At 39.8% G+C, this 21,976-nt stretch overlaps 1 protein-coding gene across 1 annotated transcript in view; it reads right to left on the minus strand.

Moving 5' to 3' along the window:
- Window positions 1-319: 319 nt before the first annotated feature.
- Window positions 320-21,976, minus strand: part of LOC118924743 (zona pellucida sperm-binding protein 3 receptor-like) — a 34,873-nt gene continuing 13,216 nt past the window's right edge. The window contains exons 7-11 of the mRNA XM_036909856.2: window positions 20,765-20,947; window positions 19,241-19,438; window positions 13,833-14,033; window positions 9,490-9,665; window positions 320-586 (exon numbers count right to left, since the gene is read on the minus strand). Of these exons, the coding sequence (XP_036765751.2) occupies window positions 425-586; window positions 9,490-9,665; window positions 13,833-14,033; window positions 19,241-19,438; window positions 20,765-20,947 (920 nt within the window). The 3' untranslated portion in view covers window positions 320-424. The remainder of the gene's footprint in view (window positions 587-9,489; window positions 9,666-13,832; window positions 14,034-19,240; window positions 19,439-20,764; window positions 20,948-21,976) is intronic.

Here is a 21,976-nt window from a genome sequence, read left to right on the forward strand (position 1 = left end):
AGCCCTCTTCCCAAGGTCCCTACAGTAACATAAGTGGGTTACCTTTGCGTAATGGGTTTGTTTAGGGTCCTTGTTCCACAGAGTCCTAATGAACACAGAGACAAGATAGTTTTTGATGTGTAAATTTTTAATGGAAAAAAATGTTCACTTTATGTCCAGAAAAGCAAAACCATAAGCCACAAAATGATAAATAATTGTACAATCACAAAGCACTAAACATTAGCAAGTTTTTGTTTATTTATATATATCTTCCATGGTAAATAAGTTTTCCTAACATTGCAAATATACTTCACATAGATAGTTATTACTATGAATGATGGTGCAAAAGGGATGGTAAAGTTGCAAAACTGATGTGACGCATAGTGCATGGAAGGCAGGAGGGCACCTTCTGCCTCCTCTCTGGGGAAAATCTTCCGAGTGGAGCCTAAGGAGTGGATCTCTTGGCCTTGTCTCTCTGCCGTTCCAGGAGTTCAACCTCCAAAGACAGTTTATACACCTCCAGGGCCAATTTCACATCCTTAGGGTTTGGGAGACACTGCATGAGTGCTCTGCCGACAAGCACCTGCTCACAGCCTTCGGGGTACACCTACGAGAGACACAGGTGGTGAGGGTGGTTGCGAGGCTTCTCTCCACATCATGAAGGGGGTGGCGGTGCATCCTGGCGATGACAGACTACAGGATCAGGATCGGGACGAGGACCAACCCCAGGCCAGGTGGTGGGGCAGGAAACCAGGAACACCACGGGCCCCCCATAGCCTTCCCCTGAGGGACACAGAACTGCTCTGTGGCAGCTTCCGGAAGACTTCTGTGGGGACAGAGGCCGTTTCTGCGGACCATCCAGGAATGGCACACAGTATATTATATAGTTTAGGAAAGGGAAAGTTAGCAGCCAGTGTTCCCAGGGCTCTGAGGCACCCCCCCCACTTAGGGCCTCAGGTTTTCCTGTTCTCAAGAGAGCCTGGGAACACTTCCCACCTTGACAGACCCGAGCGCTTCAAGGCAAAACCAGAGTGTGCCTCTGAAGGCCTCAGGAACGACTCCTGACAAGTCACATCACACTGTGGTGGGCCAGGGCAGCTCTGGGAGGCACCACGCTCAGGGGCAGACAGCACAGGGATCTCCTTGGGCTGTGCCACTTACCCACTCACACCTGGGCACCTCGGGGTACCAGGTTCTGTTCTCTGAGCAAGTGATGTTTGGGGATCCAACCAAACCATAGCCAGAGTTACACTGCACGGTGACGGTGTCAGGTTCAGAATATTGATTCTTAATCACAGTCAGCCTTCCATTGGCTATTTCTGGCTTCACACACACAGCTGCAACGGAAACACAGTTTTAAGCAATCTGGAAACATCAGGGGAAGGACATGGTAACAGGCCAGGATTACAAGGATGAGCTACGGTAGGTGCTGCTAATTATTTCATTTTTCACTCCGTTTGACAACAATATCCTTAGTCAACATTCTCACTCAGCATTGGTTACATATCAGACTCAGGCTAAGGATCTGATGTGATTATTACATATTAAGTCTCAGTCTGTGAGTGAAGACTGTTATTATTTCCATTTTATCTAGGACAAAGTTGAGATACAGACAGGTTAAAAACTTGTCCAAGGTCCTAATACTCTTAAATAACATGAAAGGATAGACAAAGGCATGTGACCCCAGGCTGTCAGCTCTCGGAGCAGTCACCCCCTGCACCCTGATCCTGCAGGACGCCAGCTATGGAGTTTCCCCTCCCGCCTGTCGCCCTCCTGGGGGCAGTGGACGCAGTGGAGGCAAACAATCCCTGGACTTGTTGCCGGCAAACTGAGAGTCCACCTGTGTTCATGTAAAACTCTGACCCGATCTTGATCCCCCTGCCCACAGCAGGTTGGCACACTAGGAGCCCCCCACCACATGCTCCGTCACGAGCGGGCAGCGCCTTGCGTGAAGCTCTGATGGAAATACCACTTATGCCATGCTTGGGATTAGCCCATGAGAGCCCGCATGCAGGCTGGGGCCAGTTCCCAGGAAGACAAGCTTCAGGCCAGGGCTACGCCCTCCGAGACAATGTACCACCTGTAGAATATTTCTGGCCATACACAGGGAAATGGGAATGGCGGCTGCCTCCAGAAGGCTGGATTTTGCGACTTGGAGAAAGAAGTAGGGGAGATTGATGTCTCTGGGTGCCCTTTGCGCTTTCTGAATATAGTGTGAATGTGGTCATTACTTAAATCAAATCAGATGAAATATTTCTGTACCGCCTCTGGCAGGGAAGAAACTTAACTCTCAGTCCTCACATGACATGTCCACCCACGTAGCCACGGCTGCCAAGGGAGCTGGAGTTACCTTTACACCGAGGGGCTTCAGGAGACCAGTGTGAGGAACTGCAGGAGAGTCTGGCTGGTCCAGCCAGAGTGTACCCTCTGTCACATTCATACACAACCTCAGTTTTGAATAAGCTGTATGTGTTTATTCGTTTATGACGTCCATGGGCAATGATAGGAGGAAAATCACAACCTTGATGGGGAGACAAAAGTGAGAGAGCTTGAGCTTGTAGCATGTAGGAAAGGACGCATCCCAGAATCTGTGTGGTATGTGGGGGGCTTCCTTCCGTCCCTCCGTCTTCTCTGCCTGAAGGACACTCAGCCAGACCCGAGGCCCGTACTGCCCTGCTGTAAGGCTCAGGCTGGGAAGCCATCACGTCCCTTTATTAGACCACTTGGTGGTTACTTCCATTGTCTCTGAAAGTATAATGGGGTTAACCAAATTGGCAGTTGGCCCAATCGTACATTAGGTCCTTGGCCTACAGGGTAATAGCTATCATATCCAAGAAGATCTAGCAGCAGCCACTATCTAACCAAAGATACTATACTACCCACATGCCTGTCTTAAGGCAAATTTTTAAAGAAGATAAATTTTGTAACATATCAAGCAGTGAGGTGTAGGAGGAAAATGGGGAAGTTTGTGCCACTATAAAGAACTAAAGATACAGGAGTGGTCATCTACTTCACAGTCTGTCTACTACAAAAATTAGGGTTCTGGAGAAGTACAGTAGACAATTGAAAACAACATTTTAAACCATACTGCAGCCCTTGTTCCAGATAGGGTATTTTTGCTGGAGCAGATTAGTTTATGTTCAGGTAAATGAGCCCGCTGGTGTATCTTCTCTTCCATCATATCAGAAAAGAGGGTCAGAAGTGGTTTGCTTACACATGGAAGGGTGAAGATCATATATCTGCTTTTTTAGCCCTGAGTTATAACCCACCTGCCTCTGTCATAATAAAGTCTGAAGACATAACGACCATCTGGACATCCCCAGAGCACCCCCATTGACCCAGTATATCAATGGCATCGTGTTGATGCTACTGAATGTGCAAGAAGTTAGTGTGATGATGCTCCATGGTACAGAAGGTAAAAAAGGAACAAAGGAAGCAAGTCCAGAGAGGCTCCAATGGATCTGGGTGGGTCTTGTACTGCAGGTTAAAGTAGGTGGACCAGAAGGAAGGGCAGATAAGAGAACAAATACCCAGTAATAGAAGACAATAATTGAAAAGTCTAGCCAATCTATTCGATGTGGGCTGTTTTCCCTGATTCAGAAAAGAAAAGGAAACAGGGAAGCTCAAGAGACTGGAACAACCAATGGGGTAGAAAAACAGAAAGTTAGACGGGGTTGAGCAGGGCTCTTTAACAAGTTTATCCATTCCAAGACTCATGCAAGGCATACATATTCCTTTATCTAATCCAAAATCTCCCTTAACAACCTCCATTACTCTGATATGAAGAAACTTCTAATGAAATGGAACATAATTCCATAAGCTCTTATTCTCACCACATATTGGTGTTTTAGGGCTCTACGTGCCATCCTCTAGGCAGCTAGCTTCCAATACATATTTCTCAGAACATGTGTATCAAGCCACATCTGCACAGAAATAGCCACTTTCTATGTAGAGTGATTTTGCTGTTCTTCTGCTCTGATATTTGGCAACATACCTCTAAAAATAGAAAATGAGGCTAATGCTTTGTAAAATCACCATGAGGAGGTTCTTATTATTATTATTAGTAGTAGTAGTCTATAGCTAATAATCTTTCCCAACCTTGGAAGATGGCATCACTACAGAGAGATGGCAGAAAGTTGTTACTGAAGGATGAAGTCACTCTGTGGTATTAAGAAAGTTCATAAAACCTGAAGGGCATGGCATCATGTTGGGGCCCTAGAAATTAATTTTGACAAAGGATGACAAGATGGCATTTTGGGACTCCACATTCCCTCTGCTTGGCATGTAATCTTTGTGTCATCAAAACTGGGAAAATACTTAATATCCCATGATTAGGAAACACAGTCTCCCCTCAATAGGCAAAGCTGTTGGTGAAATCCCTTGTCTGTTGAGTGATTTGACAGATCTGTGCAAATGCCCTACATTAAATGCTCTGATAGATGGTATAAGGGATAGGCATGTAAATATTCTTTAAAACGTCTTAAAAAGTATTTCTTTTAAGGAAAAAATCATATTGGAAGATAAATAAGAAAAACTCCTTTTTATTGGCAATTTCCTTTTATAAGCTAAAGTAATTACTGATATCTGCATTTATAACCACACTACCCTACATGCAGCCTGCAGGTCCTTGCAAACCCTTTCAAGACTCATTGATCAGAGACAATTATTTCCTAATTTGCAATGTAACACCTTACACTTACATAATGCTTTCAGTTAAACGGTATTGCATAGTGTTACTCTAATAAATGCACTCATTACTTGTAATCAAATAAAATTTCAATGAAAGATGGCAGTTTTCTACTCAATCAGACAGAAGAGGTCATTTAAATAATTTAACAGATTATTTTCTAGAAGCTTCTGCTTATTAATCACATTCCCAACTTTTACTTACATCATTGCCTTTAATTTCTTAAAGCAAAACTAGAGGGTAATTACTAGAGCTGCGTTATACAGATGAGGAAATTGATATTTCAGACTTTCCAAAGCCTTTCTCATCAGTAGCGAGGTCGGTTTCCGAACCCAAGTCTCATTCAAATCCCAAGCTCTGTGCACTTGCCAAACTAATTTCCATTTAATGAACTCAAACTGCAAAAGTTGACTGTGCAGGATCCTGAGGCTGTCACTTAGGAGAATGGGCCTAGGAACCATCTGCTTCTACTATGGCAGAAATGGCTCCAGACTGCCTGTTCTATCCAGTCAAATCCCTGTATGATCTCCCAAGAATTAGCACTGGATAAGAGTTTCTACAAAGAAAACTACAACAATTACCCTACAAAATGGTAAAACATTAAACATTTTCTTCCTGAGCTCACTAACAAAGACAACTGCTACCACCACTTCCACTTGACATGGAACTTCTGGTTTAATTATTATGCAGGGAAATAGGATATCTTTCATTGGATTGACAGATGGAAGATAGATGGATGGCAGAAGGAAAGGGAAGGAAGGCAAACTGCTCTTATTCATAGGTGTGGCATACTTAGGAACTTAGAAAATCCAAAGAAATACATGGAAAATGTATTCAAATTAGTAAGTCACCAAATACAAGGCCAATAATCAAAAACAATTTTACTCTATACTGTCAACAAAGATAGAGACACATTTTTATAAACTATGATTTAAAATTCCAGGTTTCTAGGATTAAATCTAATGAAAGATGTGTTGGAGCTCTTCACTGAAAGCTAAGGAGATAAATAAAAAATGTAAATGAATGTAGGGACATACCCTATTTATGTACTGCAAGGTATAACCTGGCATAGATGTCAGTCCCTCCCACACTGACCTACAGGTATATGACATCCTATTTAAAATTCCAGTAGCTCTTTGATGGAAATCGATAAGCTGATTCTAAATGAAATGTAAAGGATCAAAAGCTTGAAAAGCAATCCCGTAGAAGAAGGAGAAAATGGAGAAGTAATAAGACAAGGAGAAGAACAAACTGGACAACCTACATTACCAGATCTCAAAACTTATTTAAAGCTGTAGTAGGCATTGTGGTATTTGTATAAGACAGCCAAATAGAGTGAGGGCTGATGACTGAGAGTCAAGTGACAAACCCCAAATATACCCGGTCAATTGACACTACAGGCAATAGGGGAAAGGAAGTTCTTTTCAATAAAATGTGCCGGGTCAATTGGATATATATGCGGGAAAAAAATGAATCCTGCTTCTTTACTTCACACCATAAAAATTTCAGGTGGCTCATAGTTCTGTGAAAGTAAAATTCTTAATCTCCTAAAGGAAAGTAATGGGGCAAATACATTCGTGACCTTGGGGCAGCTGTACATTTCTTCACTTTTTTTCCCCTTTTTTCTATTACAAACTTATTTTTTAAAGTGTATAGACAGTAAACAAAATTAATATTTAATCAAAGCTCAACTTCTGCCAGTATGATCTGTCCTAGAATCGTTCCATTAAGTTGTAGTCTCTAACTTTTAAATTCAATAACCATCTTCATCCGAGTCCGTTACTTTTCTTCTGCTGAATTTAACTGTTTTTCAAGGACTTCTAGTGAACTTTGTCCTGATACCTCCCCATTTAGTTATCCAGGTTTTGCCACCTGTATAAGGCAATTCTCTACTGCTTTCGTTTTGGGGGGTTTTACGAGTGCTAACCAGCCGGAGCTGACTGACCCAGCGCTTGGGCTAAGATACTGCTTCTCGTTTCTGTGTGGCTGTGCTTGGCTTCCTGTTGTGGGCACTGCCAGAATCCAAGCAATTAACAGCTGGGATTGCAGAAGTCTATGGGATAGTTGCCACCTACTACAGCGCTTTCATAAGCTTCTGAAGTCATAATCTAACAGAGTGTTTTAGAATGCAAACATTAGGGAACAGAATCCCTGTGTTATGAAAACGGTATTTTATGTGGTAAGAACAATCTCTGGAAAATAAAATTAGCTTCGGTATTGGGGACACTGATGCTTCAAATGACCCTTCCTTTAAGATGCTCCACCAGCATCCCTAAATGTGACTCTCCCTCTCTTTACAGTAGAGTTGTGACTTGAGCATTTTACCTATGGGATCAAGGTTTAGTGTCTGGCTCTTGCCTGGGACTGTCACCTCCACCAGAGCACGTGCTCATTTACTCACCACTGTCCCTCAGCACCTGGCACACATCAGCAGACCCTCAGACAATGTTCATCTACTACCTGAGTCAGAATAACTACATTCTAGGGAGAAATTTGGCTGGAACAGTAGTCGAAGCAGGCTAGATCCTAAAGCTAAGAGTGCAGAGAGACAAAGAACTGAGCATTCTGTTTTGGGTCAATGCCTGCCCTGAACGGAGTCTACCGTGGGGACAGGCGCTGCACTGGACTACCTAGTGACCATAGGAGGTAGGCTTGGCCTCATGTGCCCCTGTGGGATAGAGAGGGGGGTGGAGGCTGGCATGGGAGCTGGCCAAGAGGCCTTCAGGATAGATTTCTTAAACAGGATCAAAAAAAAAAAAACCTCAAAATGAAAACACTTGATAAGTAGTACTGTATTAAAATTAGGCATTTATGTTTATCCAAAGACACCTTATGAAAGTAAAAAGGCAAGCCATAGAGCAGGAAAAAGATCTTTGCTAATACATACTCTCACAAAGGACTCTTTTTTCCTGAATATGTTAAAAATGCCTACAAATAATTAGAGTTGGAGACCTGAACTAGCATTTCACAATAAAAAGATATCCAAAAGGTCAATAAATACATGAAAAGCAATCGACTTCACTAGTCAGGAGGGAAGCACAAATTAAAAGCACAATGTGATGCCACTTCATACCCAACAGAATTTCTCAAATAAATAAGCAAACAACAGCAAGTGTTGCAAATAACTTGGCATGTTCTGCAGTGGACGATGCGATTTGGTCCAACCAACTTGGAAAATGAACATACTGCTTATGACCCATCAATTCCACCCTCAGGTATTTGCTCAAGAAAAATAAATATGTTCAGCAAAAAAACACGTGCAAAGATGCTGATAGCCAAAAAAACTGAAAATAATCCAAATGTTTGGCAACAGTAGAATAGATAAGTAGTAAATTGTTATTTTCATACATTGGTGGGATACTTAGCAGAAATGAAAATGAATGAACCTCAACTACATACAACATGGATAAATAACACAAACAATATTTAGCCAAAAAAAGGTGTGAAAGAAAGAATGCATAATGGATGAATACATTTCCATAAAGTCAAATAAACCAATCTGTGTTGTTGAAGGTGAAGATTATGGAAATCTTTGCAGAGGTACAATGGTGAGTTGGTAACTAACTGGAAGGGGGCACCAAAGGACTTCTGCAATTTTGGCAATGTTCTTTTTCTTCATCTAGTTTCTCATTACGGAAGTTTGCTTACTTTGAGGATCCAGTGACTTTTGTACCTTTTTCTGTAGATGAAGAATTGTTAGGTTTTGGATTTGTTGGGATATGAAATGAAAGCATTCAAGCAAGGATAATGTTATAAACACATTTTGAATTCCCTGGTTTACAGTATTTCTGAGGTACCAAAAAAGAAAAAGAGAAAAGGAAGTTTGTACATTTGTGTATTGAATGGGACACACTGACCACGATGACAACAGAGACAATCTGATATTTGATAGATGATTATTTAATTAACCAGCATTTTGAATCCAGAAGCATAAACACTTGAACCACAAAAGTCTAGATTATCCATAATTACACATTTTTAGTAGCAATAAGCATAAACCAGGTCTTCTAGCCAAGACATTTATTACAATGAGTGATGGTGCTTAAGGAACATTAAAGTTATCAAATGGAGATTCTGATTTAAAGTCAAAAATGACCCTCTTCTTTCTTCTTTTTAAAAAAATTGCTTAGTGGTTTTAAACCTGATTCTCTGTTATTCCAGTCATTCAACGTCCAGAGACTGTACATTCCAGAGAATGTACACAGCCCTAGGGCCATTTTCACATCCCATCTTCTTGGGAGACACTTCTTGAGATGCCTGCCTGCCAGACTTGCTCACAGACTCCAAGGATGTTCTAAAAGTGATGTAAAGAAATGGGGTATTCGGAGAGGCATTACTGGTGAGAAGTGAAATTGACCAGAGGACTGATGGATGCACTAAGATACTGCATCTTAGCCAATGTTCATGTTCAGGCCAATCTCAGGTCGGTTCTTGAGCAGCAACCAGGCACAGCTGAAGCAGAAAGGGTGCAGAGCTGCAGAGGAGACCCAGAACACCTCTACAAGGACAACTGAGGGACAGTTCTAATGACCATCGAGAAATGTAACAAGCCCTCAGCATTTATTATATAAAATGCAGAGCTGGGGGTCAGGGCATCGGGATCTGTGGAACCATCAAGCCTGGAGGTCTTGGCTGCAGTCAAGAAAACTTGCCTCTCCCAGTTCACCGCAGTGCTTCAAGGCTGAAAGGGCTAATTTTGGTAAATTACTTATGCACCCTGACAAAAGTCCAATCTGACCATTGCCGACTGGGACAGTGCTCTGAGGGAGGCACCATGTTTAGGGGTCAGCAGTACAGAAACTTCCTTGAGTTGTGTCATTTACCCACTCACACTTGGGCACCTCTGGGTACCAGGTTCTGTTCTTTGAGCAAGTAATATTTTGGGAACCGACCAAATCATAGCCAGAGTCACAGTGGATGATGACATTTTCAGGTGTGACATACTGATCCTTATCCACAGACAGCTTTCCATTCTTTATCTCTGGTTTCAAACACATGGCTGTAATGGAAACATATTTTTCAGCATACTATATTTTTCATTAAAAAGCATATAATGAAAATAATGAGAAATTATGTTGGATAATGAAAATAATGAGAAATTCTGCTCATAAATTATACTGAGGCCCTGAAAGTTGTTCTATATTATCTTTCATTTTTCACAATATAGTAACATAGTAATAATACAAATGACAATAGCAGTCATTAATGTTTATTGAGGAAGCGTCAGTGTGTGTACAGGCCTTATCTCATTGAATCCTCACTACCACTCTCTGAATTAGGCACTATTATTCGCATCATTTCACCAACAAATAAACTGTAACCATTCCGTAATGTCCTCAGTGTCACATAGCTTTAAAGTGGCAGAATCTTTGCTCTCAGTTCTTACGTCCTACGGCCTTGACCCGCATATGATCTTAGGTATGTACTGTTCATTGTTCTTGCCTCATAATCTTCCTGGGTTAAATGAAGAGACTAATACTAATTAGCAAAATGATGAAAATACCATGCACATTGAAGAGACAAACCATTTCTGATTCATCTACAGCAGGTTTACCAGCAGAAGCACCATCAGATTGTCAGAAATGGAAATGGAAAAGTTATGGAGACATGGTGGCCATCATGAATCTTTTGTGGAGACGTCTAACACTTCATGATTTGGGAATTAACATTTGAGATTTCTTTTTCTTGGACAGGTGGAATTAACTCATGAAATTCTCATGAAAACTTTACTAGAGTTCCATGAGATAAAGACAGTTTCAAAGATATTTTAGATAAATGACATCATCTCTAAATATCATGAAGAAATACCGAAGCATCTTGTAGTACTGGGTACCTCTGGAAAAGAAGTGAGTTCGGCCTACGGAGGGCAGGAGTGGGAAGTCAAGTTCATTTTCAAATCTGTTAACGACTTTCTAACGTTTACCAGGAGGGACTTAAATATTCAAACTAGCTAATAAATAAAAGACCAAATTTATGTGCTACCTTTGATTAACAGGAAACATTGCCTCTAGATCTTTTCTAATTCTTTTTACAATGGACTGTGGATATAGCTAGTGTTACCTTTACATAGAGAAGGTTAAAGTAACTTGCAGAAGTTTTAGCCTCTCCAGCCAGCCCCTGACATTCATACATCCTTCATGACGTTCATATGTAGCTTCAGGATAAGGTATTATCTTCTTTTCTGGTGAGTGATGTTGTAATGGCTATGGATGTGTAGAGGCATAGGATGGATGAGAAATCTCTGTATCTTCTCCTCAATTTTATTAGAAACCTAAAACTGCTCTAAAACAATGAAGTGTTTTTTAAAATTACGTGTTACAAAAAAAAAAACTGAATGGAATGCTTGATCTTGCAGCAAACCAAGGAGATTACTGGGACAAGATGAAATGTTTGAATAAGCCTGTAGATTAGATAATGGTATTATATCAGTTAATTTCCTTATTTTGATAATAGTATTGTGGTTTTGTTAGATGTTAGCATTTGGGGAATCTGAATGAAGAACATATGGAAATACTTTGTACTGGTTTTGCAAATTTTTAAGTCCAAAATGATTTCAGAGTAAAAATAATAATAATAAAAGACATGGGAGATTAGTGAGCATCATAGCACTCATTGAAATAGCCTTGAAAAATAGAGCTTAAAGCTGGGGTTTGGAGGAGGGAAGAGAATTTAACATGTAGAGTGGACATCGGAAGAACTATTTCTAAACATATAGCATTGGACATAGGAAGAAAACAGGTAAAGCAATACAAAATCCTTGGCTGTTAAGTCTCATAAAAAAATATGTCTAAATATGTATACGTAACTTCTTTGTGGTGTCCATGGGCCATTCTGGGTTGTGGACTGAAAAAATATATGTTGAGCATTGAATAAGGTTTGGAGAAAAATAAAATAGAGCCATGTGAATGGTTGAACCATAAAATCAGCCAGTTTATAATAAAGGACCAAGAGATTAGTACAGAAGGTAAATGCTATAGAAGATGAGAGATAAAGAATTATTAGCTAGGATATTAAAAAATATTTCCTAAGGGAGGATGGAAATAAGGTTGGAAAGTTGGGTAGAAAGGTTGGATAGCTAGATGAGATGTGGGATAACGTTTCATCTTGGATTAACAGAATGAAGAAAGGCTTAAGGCTCCAAAAGGTTGTTAATGGGGAAGATGTGGCAATGGGAACCCGGCCATAGGATTCGCTGTTCCTGCCTTATAATGCATTACCTGGAAGGAGACAGCTTAATAAATCATTGGAATAATGTCCTAAAGATTCAGGTGAGGCCTGAACTCAGGAATGACACCCTGCGAGGTGGGCACACTGTCCTGCAGGATGCAGTACATACATGGAACCAGTGGCCACTGCCTGTGCACAGCTGCGTGCTCAATAGCTAGGACACACAGAACCAAAAACCAAAGAGTGGACATAGGGCTGATGTTCCTTGCAATTAATCCCAGTGATCTACTTCGATAATGTACTTTTCCTACTTGCTACTTTAGGCCCTTCGAGATTAGAGATTCTGCTTCCCAGGGAAAGGGACAAAACAATTCTACTAGGGGACAGTGAAGTGTTCTGTTGACCCTGAAGCTATGACTGTTGCGTAACTGCATCTGACTCCTGATGCTGTTGGGGCAGCTTGGGGAGAAAATGCTATACCGGTGGGAGAGTAATTGTGATCATGAAGAGCTAGGATGGCTGGTATATAATTGGGGCAGAAAAGAATATATCTGGAACCCAGGAGATTCACTAGAGTATCTCCTGATTACCAGTGAATAGTCAGTCACAAGACACCACAAAGTCTCATTCCTCAGGCATCAAATTCTGGGTATTCCTATCTGACAAGTAATCCCGACCAACTCAAGTGCTGACTAAAGTTGAGGGAAATCTAGAATGGGTGATAGCAAAGGGAAATTATTAGCACCAATTATAGCCTCAAAATCAGACGTGACACTCCACCAACTCTCCTTTAGAATGATTTTTAAGAGATTGGGGCCAGTCTTTGCTTTCAGGAGGCAGTGCTAGAGCACCATTAATGTGGGTCATAAGCAGATCTGAACACTGTGAAGGCTTTCGTACCCGTGTCACATTCCTTTGGATCACCTCTGACCACAGTCTCATTACCCAAGCTCAGCTTTATACTGATGGTGTTCTACAGAAAGACTCACTGTGAGTCTCTCAGGTTTTCTGCCTCAAAACCTTCTCTGAAGCTGGAGAAGCACAGTTGGATTTGAGGGACAGCTACTGCCCCTCAGAGCAACGCTAAATCAAGGGGGGACAGAAAGCAATGGGTAAACATCCCCGTCTCCCATCCCTCAGGCAGACAGTTTTGAAAGGCATTCCTTAGAGTTCCCAGTGGTCCCAAAGAATTGAGCCCCTGCTGTTTACAATGCTCATCTTTCCGTTTCCATCCTCTCTCTCATTCCTCACTCCCACTTCCCGGGATCACTTCCAGATAAACTACTGGAACCCAAGTCATTTTCTTAAGCTTTGCTTTCAAACTAACCCAAACCATGATACCCGGTAGTCTCCATCATATTGATGCGAGGAATTTTTCATAATGAAGATGTTTCTATAAAGATGACATTTTCAGTGTCTTATTCTGATTAAAGACAGATGCTTAAAGCCCTAGGTACTTATTTCTTCTGCTCTTTGGTACGTTAACAGAATGGTGGCTCAGCAAGTCTGAGTTGGAGCAGCGAAAGCCGCTAGGCTCCAAAGGTTCCCCTTTTCTAACAAACCTACTTCCTCAACCTTGGAACTTCCGTTGTTACATAATTATGTAAGTGATTCTTGTCCTCTCGACTTATATATAGAAAGGTTTATAGGGTGCTGTCCATCTTTACTAGAACATTGGCCGTAGTGCTTACAGACTATATATGCAGAGGTGACAAAATGAGACCTTGGGGTACTTTATCAGCTCCACTATTTTCTCCTGCAAGAAAACTCCTAAGTTTTTTTTCAGGGGGGTGATTGTGTGTGTGTTTTTTTATACTATATACATTGTCTGTATCTGCCCTGCACAGTGCTAGGGGGATGGATCTGTGGCCACCTTTTCACAATACTTCTCGGAAGAATTACCCACTGGTTTTAAGTAGTTTGAACATTTGTTGAACAAAATGGAGTCATCTGAGGAATCTGGGAAATAAATTATAAAAATTTTTCTCAGTAGTCTTACCCGGCTCACATGCTGGCATTTCAGGCCTCCACTTGCCATCTGCTCGGCATGAACTCTTTCCATCAGGAGAAACAGGGTAATAGCCATCATCGCAAACATATGAAACGTGGTCTTCATAGGCATAGACACACCTATCAGAGAAATGTCTTCTTCCACGTGTGATTCTGATATTCTCCAGCTTTGGTGTTGGGCAGCATACCCCTGATAGATAAACAGGGATGATCGTGGTTATTGAAATCACCAGGAGAAAATGTCTGTGGGGAAGATCTGATTCCACCTTACAAAGGATTTTAATAGTCACACTCAAGCAGAGAATAGAATGGTGGTTGCCAGGGACTGGAGGAAGACGTAATGAGAAGTTGTTCCACAGGTATCAAGTTTCCAGTAATGTATGATAAATAAGTTCTAAAGATTTGCTGTATAACATAGTGCCCAAAGTTAACAGTACTGTACTGTATGCTTTAAAAATTGTCAAGAAGGCTAATCTAATTTTAAATGATCTTACCGTAATAAGAAATGAAGAAAAAAAGAAACTGGGCCAGAGTTATACCAAGAACCTTCTCCCAGTTGTCACTGTTACTGTTGAGTTGCTATCACTTGACTTCCCTCTGACCTTGTTTCTTCACTAGAAGTCTTTAAAGGAGGCACTGATTTTGGTGATGATGGGCTAGGCAAGTCAGAAGGCAGAGTACAAAGGCTAAACATGAATGTACCTGGAGTACCAAGAGGAGAGAAGAGAGAAAATAGGGCAGGAATTGTATTTGAAGACAAGATTTATTTGAAGTTGAAAATTTCTAAAAATCAAAGAAAAGCATCAGTGCTCAGATTCTAGAAGCCCAGTGAATCCCAAGCAGGATAAACACAAGGAAATTAACTCAGGCATATCTGAGAAAAACTGCTGAAAAATAGAGACAAGGACAATATCTTAAAAGTAATCAGACAGAAAAACCAAAGGACCTTGAAAAGATCGAAGGCATAACCAACAGCAAAATTCTTAATAGACACGATTGAAAGCAGAGGACAATAGAATGAAATTTTCAAATGGCCCAAGCAAATAACTGCCCATCGAAAATTTTATACCCAATATGTAAAATATCCAATTATGTCTTCAAATACTGAGGTGAAATAAGGCACGTGGGGGCAAAAAGAAAACAGTTTATCATCAGCAGACCCTCATAATGGAAATAAGAATGTTCCTCGGGAAGAGGAAATGATGGCAGATATAAGAATTAGGAGGGAATAAAAAGCAATAAAAATAGTAGTTATGTGGACAAATTGATTTATTAAAACAATAATAACAAGAACAGTAATAATAGGTTATGGAATTTAAGACACACATAGAATTGAAACACACACACAAGAAGCATATAATTAAGTGGGAGTAAATCAAGTTAAATGTTTTTAAGGCTAGGAACCCAGGAAGAAATAAAAGTAGTAAGTTATGTTAAATAAAAAGTAAGAATGATATGGTAATTTTTAGGATAAACACATACACACACAAATAATAAAAAGTATATAAATAGTAAGAAACTACCAGGTTAAAAAAAAAGGAAAAATTTTAAAAAGCAACTTAAAAGAAGTCAAGAAAAGAAGAAAATGTATAAAATAGGCAGGAAGTATAATAAATAGTAAGATGGTAGAGATAAATCACATATACCAATAATAACATTAACCAAACACAAATGTTCTAATTAAATCATTGAGACTGCCAAATAGGATTAAAATACCTAACTATATCCTACTTCCAAAATGCATTTAAAACATAAATTACAGACAATTTAAAGGTAAAAGACTAAGAGATGATAAATCACATGAACATTAATTCAAAGCTGTTGGAGCTATAATATAAAAGTAGAATTTAAAGATAAACCAATTACAGTTATAAAGAGGGTCATTTTATAATGATAAAAAGTTAAATTCACCAGGAAAATACACCACTCTAAATTCGGATGCATCTAATAATAGCCTTAAAATATGTAAAGCAAAAAAAGATTTTTATAGAAAATGAAAATATAATAGGCAAATCCACAAACAAACATTTCTCAGTAACTGATAGAACCACAGACAAGAAGTAAGTATAGAAATGGATATAGATTTGAACGTCATTAGCAAACTGGATATAATTGTCATATGTAAAATATTGCACCCCAAATTTTCAAACTACACATCTTTTCAAGTGCACACTGGACATTTACAAAGCACAACTATATGCTTTGCAATGAAGCAAGTCTCAACAAATATCAAGGGTTAAACTTATGAAAATTAATAAAGGGAAACCTCACTGACATGGCGTCAGGAGGCCTTGCAGGAAAGCTGTCAGGCCCATCACTCCTCCTAAATCTCAGTCCCCATGGAAAGAGATGGACAGCACACCATGTTAGCTACTTTACTCCCCAGCAGGAGGAAGGAGGGTTTCTGCCTTCCACTCCCGCCTCCCCATAATACCAGCCAGTGAGAGACTGTCATGACCCAGCCAATGAGAGGTCACAATACCTGGGACTTCCAGTTTACTCCAGTGAACTTTTTGCTTAGAACAGCCCTCCCATCACAGCCCTTTCCTCTATAAAAGAGTGTTCCTCTCTTTTGCTGTCTACAGTCTATGGTTTTTCCATAGCTTGAATGAACTGAATTGTAGTTCTCTGCTATTACCAGATAAACTTGTCTTTACTGGTAAAATAAACGATTGTTTTGTTAAGGTTAACAAAATCATATAGAGTATTATTTTGAAACATCTGGCATTTTCTACTAATTTTACATATATTTATATCCCCATGATATGGCAATTTCACTCTTGGATATTTATCTAGCACACACATGTTATGTGTGCACCCAGGACATAGACAAGAATGCTTGGTGCAAAATTATTCTTAGTATCTCTAAACTGGAAACAATCTAAATGCCCATCAAGAATAGAATGAATAGCTGAGCTGAGTATTTTTAAAAGAAAATACTAAACAGAAATAAAACTAAAACATACCACAGCTCCAAGCGATAGTATGGGTGAATTTCACAAACATAATGTCAATCAAAAGAAGAAAAATACAGAAGACCAAATCATTCTTTTATATAAAGTTCAAAAGTGGCTGTTGGAAGTCAGCAAAACATGTACACTTGGGCAGAAAAGTGGGGTTGGTGACTGGCTGGAGACACAGGGTAGATATCTGTAATAATGATAATGCTCTATTTTCTTTTTTTCTCTCATGGGGTCACATGGTGTGTATACTATGCAGTTTTGTAAGCTAGTCTTCACTAAAAATGTAAAACTTAGGTGCTAAGCAAAATTGGAATAAAATGTTAGTTTACAAAATTTTTTCATGGATATCGATAAGTAAATTCTTAATTCATCTCTTTGTGATCTTCCTTGTGGTTACTTCATTTTGAAGCTGCCTGTTAATTTCTATCTCCTGGGAAGGCTTTACTGACCTGTGCAGACCTCTTTTTCTCTATTCCCAAGGATGAAAAAAAGTAATACTTTCATAGTTTTATATCAACTTCAGAGGTAATACAAAGGATGAAATGAATAAGGACAGGCTTCTTCTCTTTTCATGCAAAATTGAAGAGAAAGAACTATTTTAGAGCCTCTATTTGGACTACTGCTCGTGGTCAAGATGGAATAACAGGGATAGGATTCACCTTCTAGCCTGAAACAATTTAAAAAGGATAAAAGGAATAAAGGAAAAAATAAACGAAATGATGCCTTTAGACCTTAAGTATCAAGCAATACAGGACAGTGATCCTTAATGGTTGGGAAACAAATGAGGAAAGCCCATTGATGGCCACAGCTGGAGAGTTTTCAGGCTTCAGCACAGAGAGAGGAGGAACAAGGGGCGGCTACTGCTTTTCCTGAATGTTCTTAAGGCATTAAGGAAACAGAGATGGGAGTCCAGGGCTGCCAAAGAGGTCATCATTCTCAAAGCAGAGTGATGGAAAGGAAAGAGCTGATCAGAGAGAGAGCATTGGAGATATTCAAAGGATCCCCCTCAAGTTTCAACTGAATACTGATCAGTTCTGCATATAAAAAAATAACTGTGGCAGGTAACAAGCCACCCAAAAGGAGCAGAGAGAACAATATCTGGAGCACACACAGGGCTGAGGACAGTTCATGTTCCTACCAGGCAGCATGCAAAGCCCCATATGTCATGGGGAATTGGTAATCAGAAGAATATTGCCTCAGTAGAGGTCTTCAATGGTCCCTCCAAAGCTAAAAAGCGAACCTCAAGAATATCAGTTTCCACATAACTGAACTGTATCTTAGAGCAAAACTCAAGGAGATTTCCAATGAATACAAATATATCCAGACAAGAAGATCAAATTCAAAATGTCCGGTATCTAACTTAAAAACTACTATATATACAAAGAGTCAGGGAAAAATATAATATAATGAAGAGAAAACTCAGTCAATAGAAACAGACCCCAAAATGACATAGGTGATAGAATTAGAAAATATATATATATATATGTTGAAATGGTTATCATAAATTTCCCTTAAGCCAAAGCCTAATTCAGAGCAAGCCCCTAATTCTCTTCCATTCTAGGAAAGCTAAAAGAGATGACAACGCTTCAGAAGGAAAGTTTGAGCTAGCTAGTTTCCTTCATGAGCCTTAAGGAAAGAAGCCATCTGCATAACATAAAAGCTCAAGGTGAGGCAGTTAATGCTGATGTAGAAGGTACAGCAAGTCACCCAGAAATCTAGCTAAGATCATTAATAAAGGTGGCTACACTAAACAACAGATTTTCAGTGCAGATGAAACAGCCTTCTATTGGAAGAAGATGCTCTCTAGGACTTAAATAGCAATAGAGGAGAAGTCATGCCAGGCTTCAAAGTTTCAAGAGACTGGCTGACTCTCTTCTTGTGGGTATTTGGTGCCTGGCCAAAGCTCTGGCAGGACTGGCCTCCTGAGAATATATTTTCTCAGTTAGACTAAGAGGCCCAGCTCTATCTAATCTCACTAATGACTAAACAAATATAAAACAGCTGGTTGTGTTAGTGTTTGGCTCACAGACTTTTCTTCAGACAAACCAAAATCTGGAATGGAGAAGCAAGAGCCATAAAAACTCAATTTAGGCCATAATTCACAGAGTTCTTTATTCCAGCTTTACCAGTTATAAAGCTGATACCATTATTTTTATGTTTGACATCCAAGTTTGTTTTTCAATTAATACTGAATTTAAAGGGACACAGAAGTATTATGGGCATCATTTTCAGCCCTCTCAGTCATCAGGATGATCTTTAGAATAGCTCTGTACTAATATGCAAAGATTCCAGTAAACTAACTGTAAAAGTATTTAGAACATACTTTTTGAGAGATCAGTTATATTTGGTAAGGTACAGAACTGTAGCCCATGCTCAACATTTTCAGTAGCAAAAGAATACACACACACACACACACAAAACAAAGTTCACTTACTCTCACATCCTTTGGAAGTTGTCCATGTCAAATTTTTCTGACAAGTCACAGTCAGAGGCTCATCCACAGTAGGTCTATAGCCAAGCTTGCACTGATATTTCAACACAGTTCCAATTTCAAATACTTCCTGATTTCTTAGGTTGCAGGCCCTTCTCTCCCAGGAAGCATACGGAATTTTGGGTAAGTCTATACAACTATCTGATCATTAAAAAAAAAAACATAAGGGTAAAAGAAAACTGTTTTTGAGATTGGCAGAGTGACCCAAGAGCCTGCCACCACAACAAGGATATCATATATGCATTCAGCAAGAAACCAGATGGTAAAGGCTGAGGATTGTAGGATCAGACCCAGCAGCACCACTCCCCAATGAACTAGTGCCAAGCACTAAATGCCATGGCACCAGAGAGGTTGCAGTTGAGGAGCATGCCATGGGGCAGAAAGAAGTTTCTAGGTATTGGGCCAACTGTACAGGACCTTAATTCTCCCTCCACTTCACCGCACTTCAGTATGGTCTAACTCCAGGGGAAGCACTAGGATCGTTGAGAATATACAGAAAAAATTTGCTCCTAGATAAACCAAATGTTCGATTGTCTCTTTGCCTAATGGGGAATTACAATAGGAAACATTGCCCTAGACGTTATGACTGTCCCCAGAAACTTCATGATTTGGATTTAAACCAAGCCCCATTTAATTTTATAGCTGAGTCTTCAGTCTTGCATTTTTTTCTACTCGACTTGCTGCCAAAGGTCCATGTGAATTAAAGAGGGAATATGTGTCTATCAAGTTGTGTATTTATTGAATCTCATCATACATGTTTGGATGCCACCTAAGTTCTTGTCATGGCAGAAGGTAAACCACAACGTAACAGTGGCTTCCACCCATGAATAACATGAACTTGTGCTAGTTACTTCATCCCCCTGTTTTCTCATCATTAAAATAGGATTAAAAATAATAACTATCTCTTAAAATTGTTATATTAAATGAGTTAAATGAATATTGTAAATATTAAACGAATGAATTCACGTTATGAACTTAAAACAGTGCTTGCTATATGGAAAACAATAAATGTTAACAGTAAGTATAGTTAATGTTATGACTGTTATGTACGTATTTACAACTTCAAGGTCTCAAGGGCAACAGGAGCCCGTACAGCACCATGTCCAAAAGGAATTTTACTTCTACCTTTCAAAAATTTCTCATATGTTTATTTTCTTATGATAAGACACTTTACTATTGTCTACTGGACATTTTTGTAAGAAATGAATAAATCTGCAGTATCTATGCTGTCACTGGTGCCAAAACTATATGATACACATATATATTTAATGAAATCCTTTGAATAACACTGAAATTACTAGTAAGAATCTTTCTTCTAAAAAGAGAAAACTAGAGATAACGTGCTAATTTCATTTAAGATGATTATTGGAATGAAAGTGGGCTTGTGCCTGTAAGCACCATACACCCACCCATGCTTCTGGAAAAACTTCTGGTACCAACACTGAAGCTCTTTCCATCCATACTCACTGAGTTCACAGATGGGGGGAGAAGGATGCCACTTGTTATCAGCTTCACAACGGATCAAACTGCTGCCATTCATGAGATAACCTTTCTTGCAGTTAAACACGATAGAGTCTCTGTAAGAATAGAGAGGTCCAAATCCAGAGACGAAGATTCCATTTGGAACCAGTGGCTGATGACAGACAATGTCTACAGAAGTATAAGAATAGATGTCTGAGTTATACAAGAAAAAAGGCAAGACAGATATGACTGCCAAGGTTGGTAATATTCTGAGGATGACCTGATACAAGTATATATCAAGTAGGTACAAAGAAAATATTTTAAAGCTTATATATATATATATATATATATATATATATATATATATATATATCCTCCTATCAGTTCCTCAGAATTTCATTAAAATGATGTCCTGTCAGGTTAGTCATTGTGGATAAATTTCTACAACTTTATCATTAAAAATATCAGCCAAATAGATGGAGCAGACGGGTGGTTGTCAGAGGTGGAGGCAGGTGTGGGTGACATGGGTGAAGGGGTCAAAAGGCACAAAGCTCCATTCTAAAATAAGTCATAGCAGTGTCATGGACAGCATGGTGACAAGAGTTAGTACTGCAGTCGCCATGGCTGCAGCAGGTGCCTACGGAGTAACTTTGGTCCCGCTTCAGGTTGCTGTCCACTCTGCAGCCCGAGTTAGCTTCCTGCAATGCAACATGTCTACTACCCTGGTTAAAATGTTTTGAGGTCTCCTTTGTTGTGAGTTCCTGAGGGTGGCACACAAAGCCCTTCCTAACCTGGCCCTGCTGACCAGCCGGGTGCAAGCCCCGCCTCATCCGCCTCTTTCAGTCTAGACTCCGGGCATGTTGAACTCCTCGCTGTTTAACTCTCTTGCTGAAGCACTGGCTCAGCCCTGCACTGAGTCAAAAGAGGAAGTGGTACTGGTTGTTTAAGGAGCTTTAATTGTAGTAAAGAAAGATGTTTCAGACCAGGAAAATGAGTCATTACTAATTATTATTATCATTGACATAACATCCTTTCTGGCTTCCTTATAGAAGTCAGAGGGAGTACTTTCTTTGGTGGCCTTTTACTATTGACCTGCTGATATTGGTATGGTTTTATTTGCCATATAGGTATGGTATGTGCGCCAGGAAAAACAGTTCCTTTATCCCAGGGAGAAACAAGGGACCAGGTCCGAGCAAAAGGCTGTAATTAAAAGTGGCA

This window comes from Manis pentadactyla, chromosome 9 (assembly GCF_030020395.1).
Source record: "Manis pentadactyla isolate mManPen7 chromosome 9, mManPen7.hap1, whole genome shotgun sequence".
NCBI classification, from domain to species: Eukaryota; Metazoa; Chordata; class Mammalia; order Pholidota; family Manidae; genus Manis; species Manis pentadactyla.